This window comes from Mesoplodon bidens, assembly GCF_964165515.1.
Source record: "Mesoplodon bidens genome assembly, chromosome: 3".
Classification (NCBI taxonomy): Eukaryota; Metazoa; Chordata; class Mammalia; order Artiodactyla; family Ziphiidae; genus Mesoplodon; species Mesoplodon bidens.
The window spans coordinates 65,458,123-65,470,170 of NC_138178.1; the positions used below are offsets into that span (position 1 = coordinate 65,458,123).

Below are 12,048 nucleotides of genomic sequence, written 5' to 3' on the forward strand. Positions count from 1 at the left end.
GATGGGATGGAGCCTCAAGAGGAAGGGGATATGAGGACATGTGTATGCGTATGGCTGATTCACTTCGTCGTGCAACAGAAACTAACACAGTATTGTGAAGCAATTATGCTCCAATAAAGATCTATTAAAAAAAACTGTACTCTCTAGCAAAACTTGACTGTTTAGACTGAATATATGTGAAGTTGAGGATGAGGTATATAGTTTAATACCTTGTACCTAATTGTCACTTATTTGGTGTATGTTGAAGAAGAATTATTTGTTTGTTTACTTTAAGTTTTGTCATCTCAAACTCATTAGAATAATGTACAAACCTATTAAAACTAAATGTAACTTGTATAATGTCAAATCACAATGATATTAAGTAACTTTATAAAATGGTTTCTATAAAAATCTTAATTTGTCTCTTAAAAACATTTCAGTGGAGGCCTAAATAGACATTTCTCCAAAGAAGACAATATAAATGGCTAACAAGCACACGAAAAGATGCTCACCATCACTAATTATTAGAGAAATTCAAGTCAAAACTACAATGAGGTACCATCCTACACTGGTCATAATGGCCATCATTAAAAAGTCTACAAATAACAAATGCTGGAGAGGGGATGGAAGAAAGGAAACCCTCCTACAAAATTGGTGACCATGTACAGCCACTATGGGGAACAATATGGAGGTTCCTCAAAAAACTAAAAACAGAGTTGCCATATGATACAGCAATTCCACTCCTGGACATATATCTGGATAGAACTCTAATTCAAAAAGATACATGCACCCCTATGTTCATAGCAGCACTATTTACAGTATCCAAGACATGGAAACAACCTAAATGTCCATTGACAGATTAATGGATAAAGAAGATGTAAACATATACAATGGAATATTACTCAGCCATAAAAAGAATGAAATAATGCCATTTGCATCTACGTGGATGGACCTAGAGATTATCACATTAAGTGAAGTAAGAAAGAGATGACAAATACCATATGATATCATTATTTGTAGAATCTAAGCTATGACACAAATGAACTTACCTATGAAACAGAAACAGACTCACAGACATAGAGAACAGACTTGTGGTCACCAAGGGGGAGGGTTTGATTGGGAATTTGGGACTAGCAGATGCGAACTATTGATATTATATATAGAATGGATAAGCAACAAGGTCATATTGTATGGCACAGGGAATTATATTCAGTATCCTGTAATAAACTATAATGGAAAAGAACATATGTATATGTATAACTGAATCACTTTGCTGTACACGGAAACTAACATAACATTGTAAATCAACTATACTTCAATAAAAAATATTTCAATGGCAGACCTTTACTCTAAATCAGGGGTCCCCAACCCCCAGGCCGCGGACCATTAGCGGTCCTGTGGTCTGTTAGGAACCAGGCCATACAGTAGGAGGTGAGTGGCGGCCAACCAAGCGGCTTCATCTGCTGCTTCACATCACTTCCGTTACCACCTGAACAGCGCTTGCATTACCGCCTGTACCATCACTCGCATTAATGCCTGAACCATCCTCGCACCACCCCCGTCCGTGGAAAAACTGTCTTCCACAAAACTAGTCCTTGGTGCCAAAAAGGTTGGGGACCACTTCTCTAAATCACTTCTTACTGCAGCCTATGGGTTTGTTACGTACACTGGATTATTATCCATTTTGGGGATAAGTATTGAAAGAAAAGACTATAAGTCGTTCATTTTTTGGTCTATGCCTTAAAACTGGTTTGTATTATTATATAAAGACTGTTAAGTTTCTTATTTTTGTGATGTGCCTTAAAATTAACCTGATTTGAAACTCACTTTCTCCATTTTTTTTATTGCAGGTAAACGAAATTGCCTTTATAAATACCCTCGAAGCCCAGAACAAACGCCATGATGTTTTATCAAAATTGAAGGAATATGAGCAGAGGCTTAATGAGTTACAGGAAGAGCGTCAGCGAAGACAGGAAGAAAAGCAAGCACGTGATGAAGCTGTTCAGGTAGAATTTTATTCTGCAAGCATTTATTGAGCAGCAGCCATTTCCTAGGCTCTGAGCCAGGTGCTGAGGATAGAAAAAGGAGTAAGACCAAGTCTGTGTTCCCAAGGATGCATGGTTTAGTGTAGCACGGTTTGGAAACAGGAAGTCTGATTTTCAAGGCAGTGTGTACTCCTTCAGATTGGGTTATCTGTGTTTTTGTCAATTTGAATCTGTAGTCTCAACCAGATGAAGGACTAAATTGCTCTGGACAGATTATTATCTATTCTTTTCTAATTGGGTTGGGCAAGAATATGTTCCTTTCTTCCCTTACAAATGGATTGTCTTTGAACCAATGTATATAGCCTTAAAGAACTGGGCAATCCTTATGCTTATGACAAGGAGCACCTGTCATATATTGGGCAGTGTCATCAGGTACTTTAACCTCTGTAGCATACCCTAAGTTAGCTACCATTTTCAGGATGGGAAGAAGACTTAACACATAAACTTTAGTGATGGTTTTAAACTATTTAAATCTTCCTCAAGATCAAATATGGATTCAGACATACTTTATCTATTATGACTAATATTTATTTGTTTATTCATTCAGTCATCATTTATTGAATTACTACTATAATCTGTGTGCTGTGCTTTGCTCAAGGACATGAAAAAGATATATCCTTGATCTCAATGGGAAGACATATATGTAAACAAATCTTAACCCATTAGGATTAGTGTAACAATAAAGGCGTTTTTGGAAGCACAAAGGAGAACCTGTTACTCAAATTGAGAGTGGCAAAGACGTGAGAACGTCAGGAAAAGCTTCCTGGAGGAGGCGATGCCTCAACTAAGTTTTGAAAACTGAGACAGTCGTAAATGGTGCGAAGTAGGCATTCTATGCAGGAGATGAGTGAGTAATGCATGTAGAGTTAGGGACCTGACTGTGAAGAGCTTTGTTGTTACATTAAAAGCTAGGGATGTTATTAATGTTTCATGCTTCTTCATGTCACTGGTAATTTTAGGAAATTAAAATATCATTACAGTTTTCAAGTTTATTGGTTACTTTATGCTCTTTTTGTACACTAGCAAGCAGTCCCATATTCACCCCAATCTCTATTTGATTTGAGTTCAAGGTCTCATTTTAATCTGAGTGCCAAGCTAACTTATGTTTAAAAATACAGGATACTACTTTTAGAGAAACTTTAGCTTTTCCTCTCAAAGGAGCAGTAAAAAATTTCATTTTTATCATTTAAAAGTTAATTACCCATTAACTAACATTCTTAGATGAGTAAATGAAATAGGATATTTGAATTTTTTAATTTGAGCCATCCCTTCAGCTTTATTGCTCTTTCTTTTTCTGCATCAAACCATTTTATAAAAATAATTATTTTTATACTCCAATAAAGATGTTAAAAAATCATAATTATTTTGAAAATTGTGTGTTACTTTTGAGCAACCATTAGGCATTAATAATTCAGAAATAAATGAGATATGATCTTTGCCTTTATGGCAAATAATACAACACAGTGTGAAAGTGTAATAGAAACCTGTACTGTATAGGTTACAGTGGTATCACAGAGAAGGGAATAATTAGCTCTCTTGGTGGGAGGGGAATGTCAGGGAAAGTTCTGTGGAAGAGGTAACTTCTTAACTGGATTTGGGGGGAAATATATGAGTATTATTGTATATTTTTGAATAGACATCTTTAGTTACTTTTTCTGCATTTATTTTGCAGATTTGCAGATTTGAAATATAACAGTTATCTTCTGTTTAAAAATGATGACTCATATTTTATAATTTGGAACATTTATTAAGGCGTAAAGGAAAGCAGTTTTTTTCTGAAAGTAGTAAGGAATCTTCTGAACTCACTAACACTTAAAATTTGTTTTGACTACTCAGACTTATTTTTATCTTTAAAAATGTAGAAATTTCCTATGGATTTAATTTTCAGTGAAAAATTTAAAATGTATGTACATAAGTTTAATCGAGATAACTGATACTAGAAAAATTCATTGGTAATATATAACATATATATAAAATTAAAAAATTTAAAAAATATGTAGTCATTACTATATGTGCAAGGTGATAATGCCAAACATTCTGTAAATACAATAATAGTAAGTTACTAACTTAATAAAGAATTCAGAGGTCCTCCATCTGCTTTACTTTTACTCTCGAAACATTCACATAAATGTTAAATTGTTAAAGGCAGTTGTGATTCTTGTTTTTTGTAAGTGAAATACTAAGTTAATGCTGCCATCATATCTTCTCAGTTTCCCTTTTTTGCTATATAAATTATTGATGGATTAGTTTTAAGCCCAGTTTTCTTAGATATTCGGCCTTGTTCTCTTGCCCTAATCTTCTGATTTGTAGGCGTAAAGGGCGGGGTTGCAAAATCCTTTCTTAGGCTGCCATAAATACATCCTTGACTGTGAAACAAAGTACATGGGAGTCTGAGAGGTTTCAGAAGGGTTGAGAGTTAGATATCTTTACAGTTCATTTGCTGTAGGTTTATGCTTTTTATTTGTGAGCATATAGATTTATAATGAATATTATTTTATAAAGTTACGCTTCATTCGTTTAATAGATATTTATCGAACTCCTGCCCTGTACAAATGCTTTTGTGGGGTACAAAGTTTCCTATCTTTAAGAAATTTAAATTATAGAAAGGAAAATACTAGGTGAATTTACTAATTTTACTCATTATGTATACAGTTACCAATTTTCTCTTCCACTTATTAAAAACAGAAATTAGAAGATTGGATATTTTTTGAAGTCCAGTTATTTCTATTAGTACAATGTTGGAGTACTTCTTATATCCGTAAAAACAATCAGCAAGTTGACATCATATTTATGCATACAACTTAGCTACATTGCACATACACATAAAGTAATTGTTTGTATATAATATTAATAAATTTCATTTATAAGGCCAACTTATAATTTTTTTTTTTTTTTCTTTTTGCGGTATGCGGGCCTCTCCCGTTGCGGAGCACAGGCTCCGGATGCGCAGGCCCAGCGGCCATGGCTCACGGGCCCAGCCGCTCCGCGGCATATGGGATCCTCCCAGACCGGGGCACGAACCCGTATCCCCTGCATCGGCAGGCGGACTCTCAACCACTGCGCCACCAGGGAGGCCCCCAACTTATAATTTTTAAAAGTATATCCCTCAAGATTTTGGTTTTATAAAATATGAAATGAAAAGTTCTGGTTTAATTCTTTATATTTAATGCTTTAACCTTTTGCATTTTAGTGTGAAAGTTGTGTTTTCAGACATAATGCATATTTTTTAAATAAATTTGAGTTTAAGGGAAAACTCTTTTGTTCATGTTTTTTGTTTTTAAATATTTATTTATTTAGGCTGCACTAGGTCTTAGTTGTGGCACATGGGATCTTCGTTGCAGCATGTGGGATCTTTAGTTTCTACACGTGGAGTTCTTAGCTGTGGCATGTGGACTCATAGTTGCGGCATGTAAACTCTTAGTTGAGGCATGCATGAGGGAATAGTTCCCCAGCCAGGGATCGAACCCAGGCCCCCTGCATTGGGAGTGTGGAGTCTTAGCCAATGGACCACCAGGGAAGTCCCTGTTCATGTTTTTTATTGGAGAAAATTTTCTGTACCAGGTTTGATTGTTTTTTACTCTTGAGTTTTTCAGAGAGTATATAACTAAAAAAGTTTCTACATATTATATTTAGTAATGAGAAATAGCTATAACCAGTTCATGAATAGTATGTTAGAAAGTAAAGACTATATTTAAAATCTAATTGCCCACCTGCAACAGTCTACGATCTGTCAGATGTGCTCTCCTGAATTCAGTGCATTCCCTCTAGTTCGCAGGCCCCCCGCCAAAAAAAAAAAGAAAGAAAGAAAAGAAATAGGGACACTTTTGTGTTACTACTTTAAAAAGGTTTTCTTCCCCTGGGTAGATACAGCTTGTTGTAGATATAAAGTTACCATTGTGAGCTTATTAGTAACTTAGTTAACTATTAGGAATATTAGCATCTCTCCCCAGTGTCCTCTAAACAGAAACTGCTTTAGCATTTCTTTTCTGCTCTCATTTACTGAACACTTTACTATGTACTAAACACTTTGCTAAGTACTTACCTATGTTAATAATTTAGATCTCACAGCAAACTGGGTCTCTTTAAGGTAAAATGACTTGCCCAAGGCTATGTACGTAGTAGTTACTAGAGCCTAGATCAGTGTAGTGTGTTCCATTTATCATAAAGAGTAGGGACCAGGGAGATGTTGTGTGAGCTCCCTAGGGGATGGGGATGAATTGAAAGAAATATATCAATACATCTAGTAATATGGTGAAAATTAGCTAAGTACTCCTAGTAGGCAAAAATACACAGGAAGTATATCACAGTATTTTAATGAAGTTATCTTCTGCATTAAAGATGATGATGATGATAATTATTGAGAATTTAGTATATGCTAACCCCTATGTAAGTGTTTTTCATGTATTATCTCATGTGTTCTTCACAGTATCCTAAGAAATAAGCACTATTGTTATTTTGTCTTCCAGAAAACTAAGTCACATGTATAATATAACTATACCAGGGTCACCCAGCTGGTAAATAATGTAATCAGGAAACAAAATCAGGGAATCTAATACAGTGTCCACTCTCTTACCCACTATGCTGTATTATAATGCCTCTTTCTCCCTGCCACAAGCTTTTCTTCACTTAATTCCTATATGAAAGCTTAGTTCAGAAATAAAATCTGTTAATTATGCTTTCTTCATCATGTTCTGTTATTTCTATAACCATTTCCAACACAAAGCTTTAGAAGCGATTAATCATAAAATATGTATCAGGTTCTAATAAGATAGTATCTGCCTAAAATAGCATTTATTCTTTTTTTTATAAATTTATTTATTTTATTTTATTTATTTTTGGCTGTGTTGGGTCTTCGTTGCTGCGTGCGGGCTTTCTCTAGTTGTGGCAAGTGGGGGCTTCTCTTTGTTGTGGTATGCAGGCTTCTCATTGTGGTGGCTTCTCTTGTTGCGGAGCATGGGCTCTAGGCGTGTGAGCGTCAATAGTTGCAGCACGCTGGCTCAGTAGTTGTGGCTCCAGGCTCTAGAGTGCAGGCTCAGTAGTTGTGGCACACGGGGTTAGTTGCTGCGCGGCATGTGGGATCTTCCTGGACCAGGGCTCGAACCCATGTCGCCTGCATTGGCAGGAGGATTCTTAACCACTGCACCACCAGGGAAGCCCAGCATTTATTCTTCTAATTATTTGTAACACTGGTAAATGACATATGAAAACCAGATAGTATTGGTATTTGATTTTATTTAACTTCTGAGAAGCATACCTAATGACAAGCCTGGGATCTATTTGGCTTGAATATATAAGTATATGTCAAAGCTATGTCACCTTTAATCATTTTCATCTTACACATAATTCTAACATCTTTTAAAACATTTCTGACGTTAGGAACGTAAGAGAGCTCTAGAAGCAGAACGGCAGGCCCGTGTAGAAGAATTGTTAATGAAGAGGAAAGAACAAGAAGCCCGAATTGAGCAACAGAGGCAAGAAAAGGAAAAAGCCCGGGAAGATGCTGCCCGGGAAAGAGCTAGGTACTTCATTTGCTATCTTGATTTTGATCCTGATGAACATTTGCAGTGAGTGCATATTCAAATCAAGTCTTAAAGCTATTTGCTGTCATGTAGAATTTTTAGAAAGTGTTACATATACAGAAATGTTATACTGAATTTCGATTTCCAGGAATTAAGACATCCTACTCAAAATGGAAAACTTTTGAACATTTCTGTTGGATGGGAAACTTGATATTTCAAGATATTTTCAGTTGTAAGAAATAGAATCTGATTCTGGCTAACTTAAGCAAAGTAAATTTTAAGTAAAATATTGGGAACGAAAGTGATAGGTGGTTAGATGACCAGGCTGGGACATGGTCAAGCATCAGAGACTAGGTCCCAGGAGCCACGGCAGTAGTCTTTTGATGGAAATGGTCTGGTCAACATGTTGCCGCCCTGATTATGTTAAATGACATTCAGCCATCCCTACATTTTAAAATCACTTGGTTAAGATACAAAGACCCAGGAAGAAGCATTTAATTGGCCAAATTGATTTTTGATCTTGTTTGTGAAATCCTTTTATACCCTATGTCATAAGATATTCTTCAAAATGTTATAGTTTTTCAGTTTGACACACATTTAGGTTTTAATTCCTTTTAAGATACCTTTTATGTATGGTATGAATCAAAAATATAAATTTATTTATTTGCATATAAATATCCATTTATCACAGCCCCATTTGTTGAAGAGGCTAGCTTTTAAGAGACTATCCTTGCTGCCTGTTCATGGTCAATTAATCATAGATGTAAGGGTTTATTTCTGGACTCTGTCCGATTCTTTTGATATCTACATGTCTATTCTTACTCCAGCACCACACTGTTTTAACTACTGTAGCTTTATAGCAAGTTTTGAAATCAATTAATGTAGGTTCTCTAATGTTGTTGTTCTCTTTCAGAATTGCTTTCCAAATAATTTTTTAGGGTAGGCTTGCCAGTTTCTAAAAAAAGAAAGCTTGCAAGCATTTTTATAGTAATTGCCTTGAATCTATAAATCATTGTGGGAAGAATTGCCATCTTTACAATATTGTATATGATCCATGAATATGGTATGTGTCTCTATCTGCTTTAATCTCTCAAGAGTATGTTTTAGTTTTTAGAAAATAGGTCTTGCATTTCTTTTCTTAAATTTATTCCTAAGTACTCTTTTTGAAGCCATAGTGAATGGAGTTATTTTATTTCATTTTTCTTAGTATTTTTGCTAGTATGTAGAAATACAATCAATTTTTTATATATTTTATTTTATAATTTTTTATGATCTTGCACAAATTTCCTATGACTTTTTTCCTATTAGTGTTTTCTTTTTTGCTGTTGTTGTTCCTTAGGATATTTTACATAAAGGCCCATGTCCTCTGCAAATTGAGATTGTTTTACTTCTTGCTTTCTAATACAGATGTCTTTAATTTCTTTTTCTTGCCTTATTGCACTGACTAGATCCTACAATATAACGTTAATAGAAGTTGTGACATTGTATATCCTTATTTTGTTCTTGATCTTAGGGGGGAAACATTCAGTCTTTCACTATTACATATGACGTAGTTGTAGGTTTCTCATAAATCCTCATTACCAGGTTAAAGAAGTTTTCTTCTATTTCTAGTTTATTGAGAGTTTTTAGAATGCATGTACTTTGAATTTGGTTAAATAAATGCTTCTTTGGGGACATTCACTGAGATGATCATGTGGCTTTCATTTTTTATTAATATGGTTTATTACATTAACTAATTTTTGGATATTAAACCAACTTTACATTCCTGGGTTAATTCCCCCTTGGTCATAGTGTAAAATCATTTTTATGTGTTGTTGAATTCTTGTTAAGGATATATTCATAAGGGATATTGGTGTGTAATTTTCTTGTGATGTCTTTGTCTGGCTTTCATGTCATGGCAATCCTAGCCTCAGAGAATGTGATGGGAAGTGTTTTTTCCTCCACTATTTACAGAAACTCTTTGTGTAGGATTGTTATTTTTCCTTGCTAAATGTTCAGTATACTAGTGAAGCCATCTGGGCTTGGAGTTATCTTTTGGGGAAGACTTTAAATTACTAAATAAATTTTTCTTAACATGTTATCAGTCTATTGAGATTTTTCTGTTTCTTATTGAGTCAGCTTTGGTAATTTGTGTTTTTCTAGGAATTTGTCCTTTTCATCTAAGTTGTGTATTTTTATAAAGTTGTTAATAGCTCCTTATAAGGATTTTAATTTTAACATGATCTCTAGTGATTTTCCTCTTTCATTCCTTATTTGCTAATTTATGTCTCTCCTCTCTGTCTCTGTCTCTCTGTCTCTTGGTAGTCTAGCTAAAGGTTTGTGCATTTTGTTGATCTTTCCAAAAAAACAGCTTTTGGTTTCTTTGAATTTCTACATTATGTTTGTGTTTTCTGTTACATTGATTTCCACTTTGATATTTATCATTTCTTTCCTTCTGCTTATTTTGGATTTGATTAGCTTTGCTTTTCCTACTTTTATAAAGTCAAAACTTAGTTGATTAATTTTAGATATTTCTGCATCTCTAATATAAGCATTTGAAGTTACCAGTTTTCTTCTTAGCACTTCTTTAATTTCATCTCATCAGTTTTGATACATTGTATTTTTATTTTCATTCAATTCAAGATTTTTTTCTAATGTTTCTTATGATTTTCTGATTCCTGAGTTATTCAGAAGCATGTTATTTAGTTTCCAAATATTTGGAATGTCTCCAGTTTTTCTGTTTTCTAATTAAATATTTTGTGGTTGAAGAATGTTTTCTGTATGATTTCAGTCCTTTTAAATTTATTGAACTTATTACTTTATGGTCTTGAATGTAGACTATCCTAGAGAATGTTCTGTGTGCTCTTTGAAAATACATGTATTCTGCTGTTTTGGATGGAGTGTTCTCTAAATGTCAGTTAAGTAAAGTTAGTTGATAGTGTTTAGTCTTCTGTATACTTACTGATTTTCTGTCTAGTTGTATTAATTCTTGAGATAGAGTTATTGAAATCTCCAAAAATAATTATTGAATTGTCTATTTCTCTTTTAAGTTTTGACAGTTTTTTGCTTCATGTATTTTGGTGCCTTAGTATTAAAGGCATGTAATTTATACTTATTATAACTCCTCGAAATATTGACCCTTTTATCATTATGAAATATCCCTCTTTGGGTTTTTAAAAAATATTTCTTGTCTTAAAGTCAATTTTTTTTCTGTTTTAAATATTGCCATGTTTATTGTTTACATGATATGTCTTTTTCAGTCTAAAGGGAAACATTTTTTGTGTCTTTGTATCTAAAGTGTGTCACTTATATATAGTTGAGGTTTCTTTTTATATCTGGCCTTCTATTTTCTGCCTTTTGATTGTTTAGTCCATTCTTATTTAATATAATTTATTGATATGACTGAATTTAATATCTGCCATTTTGATATTTGTTTTCTGTATGTCTCAAGTTTTTTTTCTCCTTTACTGTCTTCTTTTTTGTTAAACCAGTACATTTAAAAAATTATTTATTTATTTAGTTTGGCTGTGTTGGGTCTTCGTTGCTGCGCACGGGCTTTCTCTAGTTGCCTCCAGCAGAGGCCACTCTTCATTGCGGTGCCTGGCCTTCTCATTGCAGTGGCTTCTCTTGTTGCGGAGCCCAGGCTCTAGGCGCCCAGGCTTCGGTGGCGCACAGGCTTAGTTGCTCCGCGGCATGTGGGATCTTCCCAGACCCGGGCTCAAACGTGTGTCCCCTGCATTGGCAGGTGGATTCTTAACCACTGAGCCACCAAGGAAGTCCCTCAACCAGTACTTTTTAGGGCATCATTTAAATTTTTCTCTTGATTTTAAAAACTGTATTATTTTAGTTATTTGCTTAGTGTTTGCTTTCTTTATTACAGTATTCATCTTGACTTATCACAAACTACTTCAGGTTAAAATTAACTTAATTTTGGTAAAATAGAACAACTTTTTCCAATATAGTACTATGTCTTTTTCTTCTTGTATTGTTATTGTCATATATATTACATCTATATATGTCATAAATTCAACAATACAGTGTTACGATTTTTTTACTGCAGTCCCACATTTTTCAAAGGAATTAGAATAATAGAGAAAATGTATTTGTAGATTCCTTTATATTTATCCACATATTTATCATTTCCTGTGTATTTCATTTCTTTCTGTGGGTTCAAGTTACCCTTTGGCATTATTTCTTTTTAGCTAGATGGACTTCCTTCAGTATTTCTTGTAAGACAGGTTTGCTTTCATTGAATTACCTTGGTGTTTGCTTATCTGGGAATATTTTTATTTTGCCTTCCTTTTGAATGGTAGTTTTGATGGATATAGAATTCTTGGTTTTTCTTTCAGTACTTTGAATTTTCTTACTTTTGTTGTTTCTCATGAAAAGTCGGCCATTAATCATACTGTTTTTCCTCTGTATATGGTGAGTTGTTGGGTTTTTTTTTACCTGTTTTCAAAATTTTCTTTTTGACTTTGTTTTTCACCAGTAGGTTGGTTCTCTTCATGATTATCCTACTCTGTACA

At 34.2% G+C, this 12,048-nt stretch overlaps 1 protein-coding gene across 8 annotated transcripts in view; it reads left to right on the top strand.

Annotated features, from left to right (window-relative positions):
- The window catches only part of SCAPER (S-phase cyclin A associated protein in the ER), a 509,648-nt gene that overhangs the window by 199,736 nt on the left and 297,864 nt on the right, over positions 1-12,048 (top strand). For all 8 annotated transcript variants that reach the window (XM_081230140.1, XM_081230147.1, XM_081230145.1 and 5 more), the window contains exons 16-17: positions 1,830-1,985; positions 7,401-7,543. In XM_081230140.1, coding sequence (XP_081086266.1) covers positions 1,830-1,985; positions 7,401-7,543 — 299 coding nt within the window. The remainder of the gene's footprint in view (positions 1-1,829; positions 1,986-7,400; positions 7,544-12,048) is intronic.